Below are 20,805 nucleotides of genomic sequence, written 5' to 3'. Positions count from 1 at the left end.
GTTTTTAAAAGCTGTGTAGATGTGGCACTTTGAGACATGGTTTAGTGGTGACCTTGGCAGTGTTGGGTTAATAGCTGGACTCAGTGATCTTAGAGAGTTTTACCAACTTAAACAGTTCTGTGCTTGCCTCTGGTGCAGTGCAGTGATCCATGTATCTGCACCTCCCAACACAACTGGTTTGGGAAGAGGCACCTTTCATCCAGCCACGCGACAAAGGTCAAACTCTGGTTCTAGGGACAAGTCATTCCAAACTGTGCTTGAATAAAAGCTGTACCAGATCCTGTACTGCAGTGCTGGCAGTCCAAGAGAAAAAGAGGACGGGGGCAAGGAAGGGATAACTCACATCCCTAGGTACAAACCACAGAAAGAAGCAAGGAGCTGTGCAGCAGCCACTTACCCAGGGTGTTGTGGACACCATCAGCCTCCTCTTTCACACTTTCATCCAGGCGTTCTAAATTCTGGACCAACAAGGCCACAACCTGGCCCTCCACCTAAATCCCCAGGGTCATGGAAAAGACAAAGAGATAAGAAACAAGAATGAAAAGAAGAAGATGAAGGAAACACCCTGCCAGACATGACCAGAAAACACGAACAAACCTGCTGTAAAATCTCAGAGGAAGTGAAGGAATCATCATGTAAATCTGTCACTATGTTTTCCCTAATTAATGAAACAACTTTTGTGTTTCAGATTAAACAGAACACCATCAGGAGTGAAACATGCACCTTGTCACAATCTTACTTCCTGAACCAGCCTGATTTATAATCCCTCAGAATTCTGAAGCATGAGGTTCACATACCACTGTGGATGGGAGAACTGTCAGTTCTGTGAGCAGCTGCACTCCCAGCTGGTCACTGCTGCCTGCCTACATTGCTGCTGGACCTTCCACCTAACAGGTACAAAAAGCTGACAGAATAATGCTCACACCCACAGATCCAAACCCAAGAGTTGAACTGTCACCAGCTGAAGTCCTGCAGTTAAATCCTCTCAAGATGAATGCACCAAGTTGACTTCAGTGAATTAAGGAAACTATAGAGGCAGGAGGGAGTCCCTGAATCACAGAGCTCACACCCAAAACACACCTTTAAAACTCGAATTGGAAAGAGTCCCAGCTTGACTCTGGCAAACTTTCCACTCTGAACATGAGTTTGGAACAGTTAAACAAAATAACATTGCCAATTCAAACACTCTTAACCAGCTTTCAGCCCAGTAAATATGTGGAAAAAACACATATATGGGCTGCTGCAGAAAACTAAGCAACAATCTTCGAATACCCTACAACCTTTTACCTACTTTTAAAAGAAAAAAAAAAACTAATCTAAAAAGCAGATATCTAAACATTTTTCCCAAGATAGGCCTGACCTGTTTCTTTCAAGCAGGACAATGAAACCTCTAAACATGGCTATTATCAGTGGGCTGGTGACAATGAAAACAGAAAGAACTTCACTTGATTTACTACCTCTCCATATATTTTATAGAAAACATCTTCTCTAGCAGATCCTCTCTCCCATTTCCTTCACCCAGCAATCTTCCCACCAAGGCAGAGTAATTAACAACAGCCCAGAGGCCAGCTGGAGGAACTGGGCTCTGGGCACTGTCATTAACCTCTGGAAGGTAACATTATAGTGACTGGACAAGGATTGTAGGAGAAAACAGAGCAGCCAAACAAAGCAAACAAAAGAAAAACTGTAATTTCCTGTCTTCCAAATTCAACACAATAGTTACAGAACCAGACACGGACACAGCCATAGCGACACTCAAAGGCAGCAATTCATCAGCTCCAAGGTAGGACAGACCTGTAAAACTCATGTTTGGTTGGGCATCACCTCTCTGGAGGGTTTGGTATTCCCCTTCTGCAGCCAGGGAGCAGGAGGCATCCAGCACAAACAGCAGGAAAAGGGGAAACCCATCCCCACAGAGGCCAAGAGGCACTCAGAGAGTTAACTGTGCAAGGAACACTTAACACCAACCAATGCATTTTCTACCCACCCAGGTAATTTTCTGGGTTGGTTCACTCTCCATGCCAAAAGAGATCCTTACTTCTGGACCCTCCTCCACCCTTAAAGTTCATTTGCTCTGCTACGTGAAAACTTCGAAATTTTTACTTCTTGTTAAGAAAAAATCCCACTGTCACCGACAGATGCCCCAGTTCAAGCCCAAATTTTTGGGCTTGAAACAAGAGTTACTGGGTAGAAGACAACCAGTCTCCTGTGCAAGAGGTGAGAAAGATCACAGGGGCATCACTGTCCTCTGGGTAACAAACTTCAGTTCTCCATGAGTGAACCCGGGTCACACTTTCACGGGAGAGAAGGGAAATGCAAACAAAGCTCCTGTTTTCAATGGGACACTGTCCAAGTCACAAATATTACTTCGTTCTCCCTCCCTGCACCAAAAAAATCTCCCAGCCCACACAAATTTTGCAATATGACAGTGCTCCTTCCAAAAAAGAAGTGGCACAACAATGTGCAAATGGTGCAAGCACCCACTCCCCAAACTCTAGCATTTCTTCAAAAACAGCCATCATGGTCTCAGGGTCAGAAAAGGCTTCTCCTGACTATCTCCATCATGATGTTGGCAGCAAAGACACCCAGAGCTGCAGATAGCAGGATGGGTCAGTGCTCATTGCTGGGCTGAGACAGATGTTGAGGTACTGAAATAATCTGGGGTTTACTACTTACAAGAGCGTCTATGAGGACTTCAGCTCCTTCTTCACTCTCATGGAGAGTATCAATATCAGTCAGCTCTTGCAGCAAGTCAACCACAGCTATGGAAACATGTATTGGGTGTTAAGGACAACCAACAGGGAGGCAAATACATTTAATATCAATAGTAGATGGCTCTTAGGCCAGTGTGTTCATTACACGACCCCAAAGCAACTGGCAATACATTACCAGTGAGGTGACAAAATGCATTACAATCACAGCAGCAGGGCACAGGATACCAGACACAAGAGCACACAGACTACTGCAGCAAACCTTCCCCAAAAGCACTAAAATTAGGGAATCTGAACAATTAGGAATGATAAAAACAAATGTGATTCTGTGCTTACTGTATCAGGCAATTTTACTGTTTCTTCAAGGTACTTATTTTTTTCAAATCAAACATGCTGGAGTTGGTCTAAGGAGGCACCATCTTGCATTGTCAAGACTGAACACAAGCAAAAAGAAATGAGTTATAATAATGTGATTTGGGTATTCTGCTCTCAGTGATAGCCCTGCTAACCTGATACACACACACACCTAACGAGGGCACCGCCGGCAGCAGGAGCATCACCCCCCTCTGCCCAGCCCAATTAGGGCAGCACACTCCTCAAACCGCAGCCCTCGCAGGAACAGCAGAGCTTCTGCCAGCCCAATTTTCACTCATTAACTCTGGGCTGCATAACACACAGCTCCCCTGCCTGCTGCACAGCTCCCTTGTACGACAAGACGTATTCCAGCTCATTAGACCCACTTCCCTATTCTCTCAGACACACTGATCAATCCTGCCGGCGTCCCAAGGGCAGAGCAGGAGACGTGGTTTTCTGAATGTCCTAAATAACCACTCTGTGATGGATCTCTCTCAAGTGCCCAGGCTGACAAAGCGGCTCCCAGGTCTCCTATTTGTGCATTTGCTCAGACACACAAACAGCAACAGGAAAAGTATTTTCATCTGTCTTTTTTTAGTGAGGTTCAGCTGTGTGCTGGGGCTGGCGGGAGAGGTGAGCTCTGCAAGAGAGAGCCTGGACCTTCTGCTGGACAAGCTGCAGGCGAGTCACCAGCGTGTCACTTCAGCCAAGTGCCACCTGAGCAGAGTGTCACTGCAGTGACAAAGGTTAATCACACATTACACTGCACCAGCAAGAGCAAAACCAGGAAGTCAACAGAAGGAATTCTTATCTTCTCCTTGGCACTCATTGGGCAATTTGCAGAATTGACAAACTGTGCTTGGGAGAGCAGAGGACCACTGAGGTGGTCTGGGGGTTAATACAGGAAGGATGAGGACAAATTGAGGGAATGGGGTTTCATCAGCTCGTGGGAGAGAAAGCTCAGGGAGGAATCGGTTGAAGATTTCTGCTGTCTCCTGGGTGCTACAAAGATAACTGAACCAAGTTCTTTTGAGAGTGCACAGCAAAGAACTCTGCAGAGTTCATCATGCAGCGCATTCCTGTCTGGAAAGCTTCTGTTGAGGCTTGCAGTGAGAATATCAGCTGTCCTATGAAATTCAGGAGATAGTAAAGCAAAGCCTCGCTTGAGGCTTTCATGTCTTTCGTTAATAAAATCTTGTTGGTGATCATCTTTCATTCACATGTTTTGTGTAAAACTGTATGAATCATTCAGCAGATTATTTGCTCCCCCTGGACATTGCTTTTGTCTCCTTGCATTAGTCCCTCAAGACACCACATTTAAATTGCATGTGAAGAGCCATTTGTTTAGCGCTCTCCTTGAAGAACTCATTTTAAAAAATATTTTCCCATTTGTTTTAACAAAACATCATTAGAAAACCTGAGCTGTATCAATTCAACTTTATGTCTTGATGCTTCACTTCAATAGTGCTTCTACCCTCTATGTGAGCAGCAGCAGTCTCTGCTTCCAGTGCAGCTCAAAACACTTCAGCAGTTTTATAACAATACTTTTCCCAAAATTGCAGTTCTCAGGCCAAATTCCTACCCATAAACTCATTGACAGGCAAATTGCAAACCAAATAAAAAGAGTTCACACTGGAAAACTTGACAAGTCTTTGACAGCAGCAGTGACCCCAGCACAAAGCTTTCCATGGCAGACAGGACAAAGCAAGCTGTACTCTGGTACACTTTATCTGGAAAACAGCTCTGCTATCCCAGTCAATATTCCCACAGTTCCTTTTTTCCCCATGAATGAGAAATTCAGTATAAAAGCACATAGTGCAAACAAGTCTGTGGTGTCTGGTATAAAATAAATAATTAAACTACAGAAACCACAAAATTGGATTTGCATGGGAGGAGCTTCCCCCTGTACAACATAAATTGTTAACAGTCATTTGAGAGCCATTTCCTTGCAGATCTCAGATAAGGGAAACTGTGGGGTTTACTGTTTTGCAAGGGCCAGCATTCACCACATCAAGGTGCCACCTGATGCAAGTCAAAATACCCAAACACAGTGCTCGCTAATATAAACTGGCATGCAATAAAATATTTATGTTTTGGTTTTTTAGCTTCTGATCACTGCACCCACTTAGAAAGAATGAATTATGAATTCTCAATAGATGGTGCCATAAAGAAAAGTGCTAAAAAAGAAAAGCAAGATCTGTGCATCAGACCACAACATGCAGCACTAACAGGCCTTTTCACATTGTATATTCCAAAACACCTCAGGAAAGCTGGTAAGGGTTATCTCCTGCTTTACACATAAAGAAGCAAAGAATAAATTACCTTCCTAAGGCCACGGATCAATAAAAATGGAAAAAGGACTGCCTGAGTCCCAAGTCAACACGCCGTGCCCTTTCCACAGGGCTTCACTGCTCCCTCCACCCACAGATATTTTCAGGACACAGACATGCAATCTCCTAAGTCATGTAACAATTTTTCAGCTTAATCTGCTGTAGAATATTTTACAAGCAAAGCGGTCTGAGGTCTGCTTTTACAGACTGCACAGTGGGGAGCTGGGCATAGTGCCAGTTCCTAGCTGACAGCTAAGCATCAAGGCACCAGGATACTCAAAAAATGGCACTGTTTTTGATCAACACTACCAAAATGGGAAGCTCTTTCTCAGATGCCTTCAGAGCCAGGTGCAGAGAGGGATCAGGGGCAGTGACACAGGACCTCACTGAGCATGGAAACTGAATTGTCCCTGGATATGTACTTAATCAGAGGGGCCACCCACAGCCTTGAGCTCTGTGCAAACCAAACTAAAGGTATGGGCACATGAAGAGGGCACATTTACAAACTAAGGTGAAGCATGTGGTGAGCTAGCCCATAACAAACAGCTGACAGCTTGACAGCTCAGCTCTCAGCAAGAAGGGGTAAAACATTTTCATTGGGGCTATTCCAAAGTTTGCAGTCTGAGATTACTGCTGCTAAGACCAGGCCTTCACTTCTCTTCTGCTGCTCATCTGCTCACACTCTTAACACTGCCACTTCAAAACCAGATGAAAGGGTCATAAAACAAGAGAGGAGAATAACAGCAGTGAAAAAAATTCAGAATCAATATTATTTGAACAGAGGGCTTTCACCGGGAAAAAAATGAAAAACCAACACATAAATTCAGTGTTGTAGGAAGAGGAGAAAAACGTCTAAAGGAGCCGGGAAAGAGGATATGAGAGATTACAGAAAAGTCTGTAGAAAGCCTCTCCCATGAGAGCTGCTTTAACAACTGAAGGATATCTGTGTTGTCATGTCCCAGCAGCCCAAGCAGAGACTGCACAGCGTTCAGCTCCACCAGCAGGTGATACAGGCCGGGCATCGTCGCGATCACGTGCATTTCCTGAATGATGTCATTTAAATCCAGTTCTGACTCCATAAACCTGAGGCAAGACAAAAAAGGGTAACAAAAAGGCAAGAAGACACCACTACCTTCCAGGAGACACCATGCAGGACTTGTCACCCCAGGTGCACATGGCACCAGGATTGCTATCCTCCCTGTCCTACACCTGCCCCTTGAAGTCTAATCCTGCAGCAGCATAAACATTTCTACTGTATAATTTACATATAGTAAATAATCAGATTTATTCCAATTTTGTAAATCAGTTCTAGAATTTCAAGAAGAAATTAAAATCAAGATGCTGCAGCCACACATGAGAAAACCTGCAGAGAAAATTCTGCAGAGCGCTGCACCTTCCCTAGCTAGCACATATTAGTATGTGGGTTATAGGAGTCTCAAGTCCATAAAAATAAACTGGGTAAGGGAAAGGACAGCAAACTGGACAAAAAATAATGGCATTGAACTGGAGGAAGAAATCCCTTTAATATGAATACAGAACACCTTGAAGGGAGGAAGATGCTTCAAGAACAGGAACACACATCTGGCTCTCTGAGCCCATCCAGCTGTTCTGCTCACCACAGCACTGGGTAACATTAAATTACTTCTTCCCCACACAAACCTCTGACTGGTATACAAGCACACACCTTCACATCAAATGATGGAATGAAACCTTTAATTATTGCTGATGATGGTTTTTGTGCTGCCAGCCATATATTGACCGTGCCAGAGTCTCAATAAAGCCATTTTTAATTAACAAAGTCAGTTTCAAGTAATACTTAGAAGAACTACAAGGCAATAACTGCCATTAATAAGCCTTATGTAAATGAAAACATCTCTGTATTCCAGCAGTTGATTTAGGTTACACCTAAAATCAAAGGAAAAAAAGTTAAGCATAGTCTTACTTCTCTGGATTATCAGGAAACTTGATCCGCAGCTCCTGGTTTTTGTAGGACCTCTTCTCAAAGGTGAGAATCATCTTCTTCACTGAACTTTCATCCAAAGGTTCCTCCTGACCAAATCAGAAAAGGCAGAAAAGTGAGCTTTGGATGGCTGGAGAAAATATCAGCAATTTGGTGAGACTGCAGCCAGGCCCAGGGCCCTGGGAATTCCAGCCAGCTCTGGAATGTCACTGCAGAGAGCTGCCAAACACCTCACATGCCATCACTACCCACTCCAGCTCAGACCTCGAGCTGCTCTTTTACACCTGTTATAACCTGGCCCCACCAGTTCATATTGAGGTTTTTTTGCTTCTGACATAGAGCAAACCTGCACTCACAGCCTGTGCCCAGGGAGAGCTTCTCTGCAGAAGTCCCTTGTTGTGCTATAGCTTTTTGTAAGTCTACATTTAACTGCCCTGAATTTATGTTCTTTCGCATTTTCTTCACTTGGATAAGCTTTCACTGCTATCTTAAATCCTTTTCCTGAAGAAAAAAAAATAAATCAATATTCTACTCTAGTATTTTCTCTTTATTTTGTAAATGCTCCTAAGGTGTTTCTCAGCTGGAGTTGTATATTTACTGTACAGCAGCAATGCAACCTTGGCTGCCTCCCTGACACCTACAAACATTTTCCTTAGTTTATGACTTTAATGCACTTCTTTTATTAAAAAATTGATTATATAGATTTCCCTGTGTAACATCTTCCCTCTCCTCTGACTGTGTTACAACCACTATTTAAGAGAAGCTCTCAAAACAAAAACCAAACCAGATACCCTCCCATCTTCATCCAAGTTTTGTGCCCATCCCCTGCTCAGGATTAAATCAAGAGCTGCTGCTGGTGCTGCAGATTCTTTGGTCAGTGACTCTAAGCAGGAATCTGGTATGAGATAGAAAACTTCCAATTCTTCAGCAAACTCCATTACAAGAACAACACCAGCCCCAGCCTTCAGTTATGACTGGATTTCCTCCATTCCTTTACCCAACCTGTCTCATTGCCATCCCACTCATGTCACCACCCCTTTCAGCCAATCAATACTACAGTGCCCAAAGCACATTCTGCTTGCCGTGGGATTTCAACCCACACATGCTGACACTGCTTCCTTCTGCTCCCTTTGATTTTTTGCTTCCTCTAACACATATCACTATAATATCTCCATTAGGATCTGCTTTATATCTTGTATTGAATTTGCATTCAGTATTGCAATGTCCTACAGATTAGCTTCTTCACATCAAATTTACTGGGACAAAGCACATTTTAATGGCACTTATATTAAATGCAGTCCAAAGTAATAAACAAGAGATTTGAGTTCTATAGAAAGCCTGGACTTTCAGCCTTTAAAATGTCTGGCTGGGAGGACTCCACTTGACAAAAATGAGGGACTGGCACACTGCAGGAATCCACAAGACTCCAGCCAGTCAGGAGGACTCTTCTCTCAATCCATCCTCCCTGGAGCTGAAATGCTACAGAAATCCTGCATTATCTTTCTCTGCTATCAGCAACAACTGTCATGGCAATAGCTCAACATCAAAAAAAAGAGGGAGATTCTCAAAGACAGATGTTGGCAATGCTGTATACAAAGGACAATGATATTTTACAAAGCTACACAATTCTGCAGTGGTGAATATCACTTGTTTTTTTATCAAACAGGACACAGGCAACAGGAAGCAAATATCTTCTAGATTTATACCAATCCATGTGTCACATTTATAAAGTGATCTTTTCCCTGGCCCTTGGCAGAAAGGCCAATGCAGCATTGGATTTCTGTCTCCAAGGCTTGAAATCACTTACCCTTGACAGCTGCCACCCCCCTCCTCTGACCCAAGACCTTTCTTGTACAGAAGAATGTTTGTTTATTTGCTGCTGCTGCACAGCTACAAAGAGGGGGAGAAGCTGCATGGTTGGGGGTACTGATGAGAACAACAGTCAGGAAATTGGTTAGAACACAGAAACTGTTTCCTAAAAATATACTTTAGAAAGTAATCTGGGTATTCTCAGACCAAACAGAGATTAGACTTGAAAGCCCTCTCCCTTTTGCTCCCGCCTTAAATCTTCAGCTGATATATTTGAGAAATTTGAAATTAATGAACACCTTGCAGGGCAGGAAAGCAAACTCACAAACTGAAGCTGTATGAGCACAGAAAAATCACATTAAGCCTCAAAATGGAGGCTTAGAAATGGCAAGAAATGGAAATCACAGAGCAGGGGTTTGGTTATTTCCACTGCCTCTTCTTTCTCAGAGGACTTACTTCCTCATCTTCCTCTTCTCCATCCCTCTCAATTATCTGAAGAAGTTTCTTCTTCTCATCATCAGTTTCTTCCAGGGCAGCAGACTCCTCTTCCCTATGACGACCATGCTCTCGGGCACTGGCTTGTTTCCGACGTGCTTTGATTTCCTCTTCCTCTTCATCGCGGGGTCTTTTTGTCCCTCTGTTAGGCTGAAGTCAGAGAAATAAAAGGTGAATGAATACAAGTGTTTAGTGACCCTTGCAAACCAGAATACCAATATTACAAGCCATACTGAGGAAATTCTTACAAGTTTAAAAGATTTGCTTACACGACACTTAACAACTCTGAAAACTGGAAAGGAAATTAATTTAGTGAAGTGGAACATCACGAGTAGATGAATGCCTCTGCCAAGAGCTGTGTCAACATCCTACCTTCTTTGATCTATGAACACAATTCACGGGAAAATATCTTCATAGACAGCAAGGACAAGGAGTGCACAGACAAGGAGTGGCCGAACAGCCCTGCTCAGTGGGGCACAGCTGCCCATAAAGGAATCCCAATCTGCTGACTCAGCTGAGACAACCCCACATTTCACAGCCAGCAGACTGATATACTCAGCAGACAGCAGGGAAAGATAATTTTTTACCCACAACATATACAAGATTATATTGAATTCCTGTGTGCCTCCCATTTCACCCCTATCCTTCTGTCTCAAGTCTACTAACAAGTAAAAGCAGAATCAGCCCAGCTCAGAGTAGGCAGGACAAAGAATACTGCTGCTTGCTGCAGCTCTGCAGGGGCTTGGCACTGGATTATACAGCGCCCAAACCATCATGGTTTGCTTGGAACAACCTATTGTTTTATTCCACTATTTCTAGTTGATTGCCAAAATTAAAGGTAATTCACCAAGGACAAGAAGAAGTCCATTAATCCTAATCCCATGTTTTCATTCAGGCAGAAAGGGATAAAAGCATTTGCAACAGAAGAAAAACCTTTCCCTTCAAAAACTACAAGGACATTAAATTTGGTCTCTCACATTTTCGAAGGACAACCAAGCTGGAACAGGAGTACTCTATGCTCTATAACTACAGCAAAACAAAGCTTAATTCTTTACTATTTAAAAGGAGTGTATGTATCAAGAATAATAAAATAATAAAAAAAATACTTTTACTTTACATCACTGCTCAAGTGATCACTTGGTAGGTGATTTTGTAACCTCATGTCCATCTTAATTTATAAAACACCACCTGGCAGGCAGCCCCTACTCTTCTGCTCTGTGGGACCCTTTGTCTAAAATGGCAAAAGTCACACCAGGCTTCCATGAACACAGGCCCTGCCATTATGTGAGACTGAGATCTTTCTCAGGTTTGATCCAAAGTAAGGCGCAGAGGAAGTAAGTGACAGTGTCATTATCCCTCAAGCTCTGGCACTAGGCTGAGCATCAAGATGGGAATTTCCAGCTCCCTGTCAGGTTAGGAACCTTTGGGCTGCAGAGGGTAATAAACCTTCCAGGCTCCTAAGGGAATCCAGCTGTGGTTCCAGTTCCACCACACGCTGCACCAGTGGCACAGCCCAATGACAAGCTGGTAAATCATCTGCTCTGGAGAAAATGCTGCTTTCAGGAGACGTAAAAAAATAAAGCCCCCCCACACCAGCCCCAAAAAGCACATGAGGAGTTAATTATAGTTAAAAAGCAGGCCAGGCAGCAGCCTGACTGGGATCACCTTGTTTTCAGGGTTACCACCTTGTCACCACTTTAGGGAAGATGCAGAATCAAGTTTCCCAGACAACACATTAGCACAAATCAGAGCTGTATCTGCTCGCTCCCAGGCAAACCTGTTCAAGCTCTGTTATCTGTCTCCTTTCTCCCTATATCTTCTCTGCCATTTCCATTACAGATGGTACATTCCTGACTTAAAACCCTTCTAAAGTGCCTCCATGCACTTTTAAAGCAGTTACTCAGCTCATAATTCAATAGCCATGACATGGAAGCATACCCAGAGATTCTGTGAAATGAAAAATTTATTTGCTTGGAGGGTTTTGTGGATTAGGTTTTTTTTTAAGCAGATTCCTATTACTTATCTTCTAGGTGCATTAAAATATAATTTCACATAGATCTATTTAGAAAAAAATGTGTCATTGACAACAACTAATAATTCAAACACTCCCTGAGCAACCAGCAACCCCATAAAAAGAATAAGGAAAAGGTGCTCTTCTAAATGACATCATCCAAGGAAAAAACTTCAGTAAATCCACACTCCTTACTCAAGGTCCTTGATGTCACAAGGGGCCCTGCCCTTCCTATGTCCTTCCATTCACTCCTTGGTAATACCCTACTCATCCTAAACCATCTGACAGATTAATGTCACAAACACAAATACAACAATTAATGACATAAATCCAAATTTTACACCTAAATCTCAACAAGATTTGCCATGGATGTTCCTAATTTGGAATTAGAATCTCAATCCTCACTCTTATTTCTAAACATTAAAAAGGACCAAAGCCTCTGGCAAGCCTGAGGTGTAATAAGAGGCTGAAGGAGCTGGGGGTCTGTCAGATGCAAAGTAATGTGCCACAGGAAGGGATTGCATCCTAGAACAAAACCTAAATTAAAACGCCATCATTAAACCATCCCCATTTCCTCTGAGTACACAATCCTCAAGATCAGAATTTACACCCTTGCTTCCATCTCAATTATTTTACCCTTTTTTTGTATTTATGCATTGCTGGGGGAGGCGTCTCTAACACACAGCAGAATCATTATGATAAATCATGGAAGTGCCCCGCGTGCGATCATTAACGCTGCCAGCAGCCTGGCAATAGGCAGTAATTGAATTCTGGGCAAACGCTATTAAGCAGGCATTAAGGCTTTGCCTCTCCTTATTGATGTTATGCAAAACCTCGCTAAGAACATTGCCGTTCCCAACCAGCACTTATTAAAGCCACAAAACCAAGGCCCAAGTGGAACACCTGGGTCCTGCTCATTCCACAAGAGATGCACAGTCATGAACAACTGATTTAAGGCAGGCATTAATTTCTGTTCATTGATTTTCATCTTGGGTTTGCATTTGTGTTTTGCAAAGGACTGTTACCAACTAGCAAGCATTAAGCTCATAGGTTGCTGCACCGAGCCTGGTGCATTTCACTCAGCAAACACACAGATTGTGTCCTCTTGGGGTCCAGGTGTCGAGGTGACCCCAAGAATGTAAAAGTCCTTGTTCTCCCAGCCCGCGCAGCCAAAGAAGAAGTCGGAATGCGTAGGCTCGGCTTCTCAAGGTTGTTTATTTTCTCTTATCTATAACATTCTTTCTCAGACCTGCTGAGCTCTGTCTAGCAGGTCGTCCATGGCATTCTGTCTGCCCTCTAGGGCGGTGTTTACATTTTATACTAAAAACTATGTGTGCTATGTTTACAATAACGTGCCAATATCTATCATTTATGTTGGACAGTGTGTCTCTACCTTAAACCAATAGAAAAGTGTCACCATCACAGCAAGACATGGAGGAGAAGGTCAGGACACACCCAAATCCCTCCATCGTGTTCCCTTGAACCCCATTCTAAAACCCCCAAAATTCTACTTTTTCACCCTGTGTTAATCCAACTACCACACTACTCAAACCCCTGTGGCTTGTAATTCCTCATACAAAGTTGGCAGTTTTTTCCACGGGCCAAAATCGAAGCCACAGGTGTTTTTGACTTCGTGCCAAGGTCTCCGAGCCCCCTGCCAGGATCTCGAGACAGCCAGGGCAGCCAGAGGGATGTCCTGGGTTCCCACAGTGTCCAAACACATTTATTTAACCAATTCCATAGCTTCACAGACATCTGCACAAGTTCTGCCTTTCTGGTAGAAAAGGGAACGTTAATCATTTGATAAACAAAATGCGGGTTTTTTTACTTAGTTGTGCTAAGGTGAATCTGGCAAGAAGTTAGAATTCATTAGAAAATGCACAAGAAAAGCATTTTTCAACTGTTATGTTAGCTAAGCTTAATTCCGTTCCTGATGAATGCAGGGCATTCACAGTAATTTATTCAGCAGGCATTTTCATTTAAATCTAACACAGATAGCACAACACAAAAACCAATGAATACAAAAGGGTTTAAAAAAAGCTACTGTTTATAAAATATGATAAAGTAAACAGAAGCTGGTAATTGGGAACGGGAGAATTATCTTTCCCTTTCTCTTGTCGTCCTCCTGTACTGGTTGTGTCTGTTAGCTGCCAGACACTCCCTGGGGCCCAGCCTTTGGGTACAGACTTTCCCCAGACACACCTGACACAGGTCCTGGTCTATGCACAGCCAGGTAAGGCCGAGCCTGACCTCGGTGTGGGTAGCAGGAGCAGCACCAACCACGTGTGCCAGGAGGAACGGGGAAACAATGTCCTAAATCAAAGCACAATAATCTGCCAGCACCCCTGGGCTCCCTCCAAGCAGTGATTGCACATTAATATCAGGGTTAAGTACACCGCAAAATCAGAACAGACATTTCTCAGAATCCTGATTGCTTCAGCCTTTGCCAAACATAAGGAAGGATTAGAGAGGTCTCAATAGTTTCATATTACTCAGGAACTACTCAGGAGTTTCATATTACTAAGGTATCTGTTTTGCAAGTAACCTCATTACTGTGAAGCTCAGAATTTTTTTCTTAATGAAATCTGAAATAAATCTTCATAAGTGATGCAGCTTCGGTGTCCACATCCCAGCCTGCTCCAAAGAGCCACTCAGACAGCAGCACAGCAGCTGTCAGTTTGGGATCCTAATCTCCAGAGGAATCTTCAATGACTTCCTAATTTTGTTTCCAATGTTTGTGATAAACCATGCAACTATCAATCTCACTTTCCCATGCTTTTTCTTCCTGAGGCATGACACAAGCACTTCTAAACAGTGCAGGGTCTGAGTGCTAAAAACTGGAAGAACTGGTACCCCAGGAAAATCAGAAATCTCAGAGACCCAAGAACTCCAAAATCACACAATCTGAGGCAAATGCAATGACAGGTGCACACTGTATCCACATGGATACAGATTATTCATTTCAGAGGGAATGAACCCCTGTGCCCTCCAGCCTCCCTTGCAAGGCTCTGAACCACCCAAGGAACACATCAGGGAGGCGCAGGACAGGTATCTTTCTTGACACCCTCTGCTTTGATGGTCAAAGACAGCACATTGGGAAATAAACCAGAGATTCACTTGCCACCCTATGAGAGCACCAAGACACCTCTGGCAGCATGGGGCTGTACTCCCAGGAGCAGAGCCAAGGGATGAGGTGGACAGCTGAGCCAATGTCGGCTCCTTGTTTTAACTGCCGCCAGGAGAGGAGCTACAGGGGTAATAATGCTGTAAGTAGTCAACAACCAGCTCAGCTGAGCTGCCCCCACCATCAGATGCATCCATTACATTGCAAATTGACAGCAAATTATCCGTACCAGCAGCAGGAATGATGATGTGCCCCCGTGGATACAACAGAGATCCATCCCGTACACACCGCGCTCAACCCCGCCAGAGCACGGGGAGATGGCCCAGCGCGGTGAAGGCAGATCTCACCCCACCCCTTACTGCTTCTTCTGCTGTTTGATTTTACTGACATTCCAGCAAAAAATCAGCGCTTTGCAATGATCACTCACGGTGATGAAATCTTCCTTTAATGAGAATTCAAATAATCTCCCTTATTCCCTCCCAAGACAACTGAAAGAAGACTCTGAATAGCCCCGGTGTTGGCTTTATCTTCTTAATTACCCTCTGTAATCAGAGACCAAACACGGAGGATCTGGGCAAACAGCAGCAATATTTAATCATCACTTTAGACCATCTGCAACTGTTTTGCAGCTACACATAAAGTTTATGGATTCCTGAGCTTTGTATAAATGGCCAGGTGCTGTTTAATTGTATTTTTTGTTGCAAGAGGTTTCTTTTCCTGTTCTGGCAGACACTTGGTGCTGAATTGGTGGCACGGTGCCTGCAGTCTTCCACGCCAAGTTTGACTCTGAGGGAGAACATCTTCTTGCCGAAGCAAGGGCACAGATTACACATTTAGAGGAGAAAATTCAAAACAGTGTAAGAGGAAAGCAATTATTTTGGGTTGTGCTGAGGGAGGTTGAGAAGACCAACTCATTTGCAGCAAGAGATTAAAATCAGAGAGCTGAGGCACCACACCACCTCCCCGACAGCCGGTACCATCCCTGCAATGAGGACAGCCAAGGAGACCTTGAGCCAGCCCAGAGCAGGGAAGCTCCCAAATCCAGGGCTGGAGCGGGCCAGGAGCTGCTGGGTGAGCTGCCAAGCCACCCTCCCCTGGCCATCTTCTTCAAGCCACCCTCCCCGAAGGCAGAGCCTGACCCACAGGATGGGAAGCAGTGAAATCTGCTGTTTCCAACTATTTTTCCCCACCTTTCAGCAGGAAATGCCCTCACAGAAGGGAATCTCATTTTCTCAGAACCAGAGCTATTTGCCTGCCTTCTGCTCCTCCACTTCTTCCACCTGTACTCACCATTGCCCCCAGTTCTGGAGGTCTGAATTCAGCACCACTGACTTCCAATGCTCACTAAAGCACCACCTCAGCTAGTGACACGAGAAGCACCTGCATTCAGCTGTGCTGCCCAGGAGAGCACAGAGCCAGGACAAATCCTTCAGGAACTCTTTCAGCAGTTGGCTGAAAGCTGCAGAATGCTTTTCCCCACAGCTAAGAACAATTTTAGCAGCAAGAAATGAAATTAAGATTTAGATACCCTGCAGCTAAGCAGCACTTCTTTACCTCGACAGAATAGAGCCCCCACTGTCACAAGCAATCACCCCCTCACCGTGCTGAAAGCTCCTCCAAGGGAAAGCTGCACAAAATCCACGTGAGCAAAGCAAAGTGGATGGACACTTCCCTCCAGAGTGGAGGGAATCCTGGGGAGTCCACATTCTGAGAGCAAGAGGAAAACCAACTAACAAAACCCCAAACTGGAACTTGGTTTAAAAATGACAAAGTTCATTCAGGTTTATCTCTCTGTGCCTTAATCTGCATCCCAGACATGTAAGGGATTGCTAAATGCCAAATGGGGTGGAGAAGGCCAAAGAATCAAATGAACATAAGAAATGAAAATTCTAATTTGGTGTTGAAAAATCACATTTGAAAAAGACAGGGAAATACAGAAGTGGAGTAGATCTCAGACCAGCAGGGCTGTGCTGCTGGATGCAGCAGGATGTGAAAGGATGTTTGAGACAGAGCAATCCACAGAAGGAAACATCCTGGAGATTACCAAGGAGGAATCCAGTGGAGCTGTCAAAGACAGACTGCCCCAGAAACTTCAACACCACTGGGAAAACTGCTGAGAAACTTCTCAAACCCAACAGCAACTTCCCTTTTTTCCCTGAGCATCTCCAAACAACACATTGGCAAAGCACAAACGTGGAGTGAACAGCAAGACACTCCCTTCACTTCACCGCTGTGCCCCCGGAACGAGGCACACCGGGAGGGCACTGAGCTCCACCAGGAATTCTGTGCTCTCAGCTCGGGAGCAGAGCCGGCCTCTCTTACACAGCTGATAATGCCTCGGGGTGTTTTCCTCACCCAGGGAAACCCCACGGCTGCAGCCGGGCTGAGAACCGAAGCAAAGCCCGGCATTATCCCAGCCAAGGTATCCAAATGTTCCTGCAGTTCCTGCCTTCATTCCCTGTTCTACAGGGACCACCTGAAATCTGCTCCTGGGACAATAAATCAACACCCTCGGCACACAACGAGCCATCAGTGACCGCAGGGCAAGGGAAGAAAACGCACCGAGTAAAGGAAAACTTTCATAAAGAAAACTTTTTCAAACATATTTTGATAAAAATGGAATTAAACAGGTTTTGTCATAAAACAGAGAGGAAAAGACATGCTAGAACAGCCAGGGAACGAGCTCAGGCGGGCACCAATCTGCCCATCTGTGGCCGAAACGGCACCGGCAAAGCCGCGGAGCCCCCGGTAATAGGGTCTACCGGGCACCGCCGCGCCCAGAAGGGGAGAGACCCCCAAAACTTAGCGACGCTTTAACCAGACCCCGTGCGAGCGCACCGAGCGCGGCCGGTGAGGCCCCGCACAGCGGCCGCCCCAGGCCCGCACCGGAGCTGGAGCAGCATCGCTGCCGCCACAGCGGGGCCGTGGACGAGGGCACCTCCGCGCTGGCGGCCGGAGCGCAGGGGACCGCGACACCCCCAGCACGGCCCAGCCGCCCGAGCTCACCTGGTAGCTGAGCAGCTCCCCCACGTCCATCGCACCCGCCGGGCCCCGCCACCGGGAACCTGTCGCAAACCACCGGGGCCGCGCGACACCTGCCGTAAGGCGGGCAGCGCAGGCCGGGCGGCGGGGCGCCACGCTGCCGGAAAGCGAGGCGAAGGGGGCCGTGCCGGAAAGGGAGAGGCGGGAGACGCCACACTGCCGTAAAGCAGCGCGGGGCTGTCGCGAACGGGAGCGGGGCCGCCCCCGGGCCTCGGTGCGAGCCCCAGCACAGGGGGCTCCCCGCCTGTCCCCCGGTGCCACACGGCACGGGGCAGGCAGAGGACGAGACCCCGAGGCAGCCCCGGAGACGGGAGGGCCCGCCCTGCCGCGAGCAGCCGGTGCCACGGGCGGAGCGGGCACCGGCGCTGCCGTCACCCGGGGCGGGAGGCGACAGCCAGCAGGGCCCCGCCGCGGGCGGCCCCGAGCGCTGCCCCCCGGGACAGCGGGAACCGGCGTTTGGTCGTGACGCGTTTTCCATAACCTTCCAAAGGCGCTGCCCGCGGTTATTGACAACGCGCTTCTATTTATAGCGCCGCCATTGACCGCTGTCACCTTGAAAACACGCCAATAACCGGCCCCTCTGCTTGCTGAGGTCGTGACAAATCGCTCTGTAATTCCACAAGATGCAGAACCCCAGAGAGACTGAGGCATTTCTCAATTTAACAAATAAGAATAATTAGGAGAGAGTCAACTCGGCCAAAATCCTACTGAATTTATTTCAACTATGCTTTAACAAACAGTCTTGAGCTGAAATAATTTTTCATAATGATCGCAGCTCTTACGCAGTTATCTCAGCAGGAGTCTGATTTGAGAAATCTCAGAAAATTAAAAAAATATATAATGTTTTTGAAGGAGTCCCTCGCATCCCCCATTGTTTCAAGAAAATATAGGAGATCGGTCATGGCAAAATTAACTCAACAAATCTGCATGTTAAAGATGAGATAAATAGAAGATAATTATTAGCTCATCTGCCTTAGGGATATTGAGTGTTCAGATAATTCCCCAGCTGTGAAACCTCCACAATTTGAGACCCTCGAGGGGCACTGGCACATACTGGGAACAGGATTCAGCTACTGGGAAGCTTGACCCCCACCCAGGGATAGCCACAACAAGCAGGTGTAGCACACACACGGAGAGCAGTGGGGATAAGAACTGACCACCCACAGACACACAGAGTATGATGAGCTGCTCCTGCCCCGAGGCTTCCCCTGCACCTCATTCCCACTGAGTGGAACTGCTCTGGGATGAGCTGGGGGAAGGCAAAAACCATCAGTGACAAGCAGAGCCCCAGCCTGAGCACGGCTCCTTGGCCTCGAGCTTCTCGTTAAAGAAAGGGATGGAAAATGTTCAATTCACCTCCCTGACAGGACTCAAAGGCCAGGGGGAACACTCAAAAAAAACCAAATGCAGGAATTTGAAGAACCGAGGCACCGCATTGCTGCCTGGGAAGCTCAGTTCTCATCCAGTCCTACAGGGCAGGATGCAATAACAGAATTTTCATCCAATAAGGTGAGTTGGAGCACAGGGACAAAACACTGAATTAAAAAGTGAAACCAGGAGCAAAAACAAAGTATTAAAGAAGCTCTCAAGGAAATAAATGAAGGATGGAGACGAGCAGGTGAATGGTAGGTGCTGCATGGGGCCGGCACCAGCCTCTCCCAGATGGAACATGCAACAAAGCTGGGTAAGGGGCTGAAGGCTCTGGATAGGCTGGAGCAAACCCTGGGACTTGGCTTGGTCGGGAGAACAAGGACTCCTGGCTTCCTATTCCCAGGCACCCACCTTCCACAGGCGATGGGGTGCCACCCTCGGGGCTGACCATGTCCCCTGGCCTTTCCTGACACTTTTCCCTGGATGAGCACAGAGGAGCCAGGACCCAGCAGCAGCTGCAGATGAGGCTTATGCAATGGTCTCAGCATGGAAACACCGGATCCTCATCCCAGCAAAGCAGGGCTGCAGGGGATGCTCAGAACCGTGGATGGGAGCGAAGGCAGGAGGAGGAGGAGAATCCTGGTTTAATTTTATTCCGAGTTCAGGTTTCAACCCAGATGCCTCAAGATCTAATTCCAAATAAATAATTGTACTGAGTAACCCAGGTCCCCCAGTGATTAACTAAACACACTGAGGCTCGCTGAAATTGAATTAGTGGTGTGCACTCAGCCGTTATTACCCTCCCCACGTCATGAATATTAATGAGGGGTTATTAAGAAATGTAAATGATGCCTCAGGGGGTTGGGAGCACAGGGGGTGCAGGGCCGTGCGGGCTGATATGACAAACCATTAGGAAAACAGCCTGATTGAAGCCACTTTTTAATTATGTCAGATCTCGCTCTTTGGCGGGTGCAGCCGCGTTTCCGGATGCTTTCGTCTTTATTAAAATGAGAAAAAGGGAACAAGTCAGAGTGGAATGGGAAATGAGCCTTTGCATGGGGGGAGATTCAGCTGCCCAACAGCCTGGCATGTGTGGGGGACTGGGTCCTGCACCCCACAGGGTCTCCCCCTGGCTCAGCTCTGGCCAGGACACCCCCATGCTGACAGAGGGGGACACTGGTACCCCCACACCCCCTGCACCCCGTCCCTGGACCCCCACAGTCCCCAGCTCCACCATTGCCCTGCTGCCTGCAGCCCCTTCCCTCGGTTCAGCCTCGCTGGGCAGTGGAGCCGCTGCCACAGGCTCATGCATTTTAACAGGCTCTCACAGGGCTCCCCGCGCCGGAATGGGAGCTGACAGGGCCAGCTGAGTTAATCAGAGTGGATAATGGAGGGAAAGAGAGAAATCTCAGCCCAAATTGCTGCAGAAATCATGAGCCGGGACTCAAAACCATCGAATTAAGCAGGGATGATGCTTAAAGGGAAAGGCAGCAGTTCTCCCAGCCTGCTGTCCCACTGAAGCAGGAAAGGAGAATGGCCACAGAGCCCCTGTCCTCCCACAGAGAATAGGGGCCGCCGAACATTAAGGAGACCCTGTT

At 46.2% G+C, this 20,805-nt stretch overlaps 1 protein-coding gene across 1 annotated transcript in view; it reads right to left on the bottom strand.

Moving 5' to 3' along the window:
• CTNNBL1 (catenin beta like 1) overlaps positions 1-17,927 on the bottom strand; it is a 48,095-nt gene extending 30,168 nt beyond the window's left edge. Inside the window, exons 1-6 of the mRNA XM_053958491.1 lie at positions 17,801-17,927; positions 9,621-9,809; positions 7,338-7,444; positions 6,339-6,478; positions 2,677-2,774; positions 398-491 (exon numbers count right to left, since the gene is read on the bottom strand). Of these exons, the coding sequence (XP_053814466.1) occupies positions 398-491; positions 2,677-2,774; positions 6,339-6,478; positions 7,338-7,444; positions 9,621-9,809; positions 17,801-17,830 (658 nt within the window). The 5' untranslated portion in view covers positions 17,831-17,927. The remainder of the gene's footprint in view (positions 1-397; positions 492-2,676; positions 2,775-6,338; positions 6,479-7,337; positions 7,445-9,620; positions 9,810-17,800) is intronic.
• Positions 17,928-20,805: the final 2,878 nt, after the last annotated feature.

This window comes from Vidua chalybeata, chromosome 17 (genome assembly GCF_026979565.1).
Source record: "Vidua chalybeata isolate OUT-0048 chromosome 17, bVidCha1 merged haplotype, whole genome shotgun sequence".
NCBI lineage: Eukaryota > Metazoa > Chordata > Aves > Passeriformes > Viduidae > Vidua > Vidua chalybeata.
This window is presented reverse-complemented; position numbering and strand designations above follow the sequence as displayed.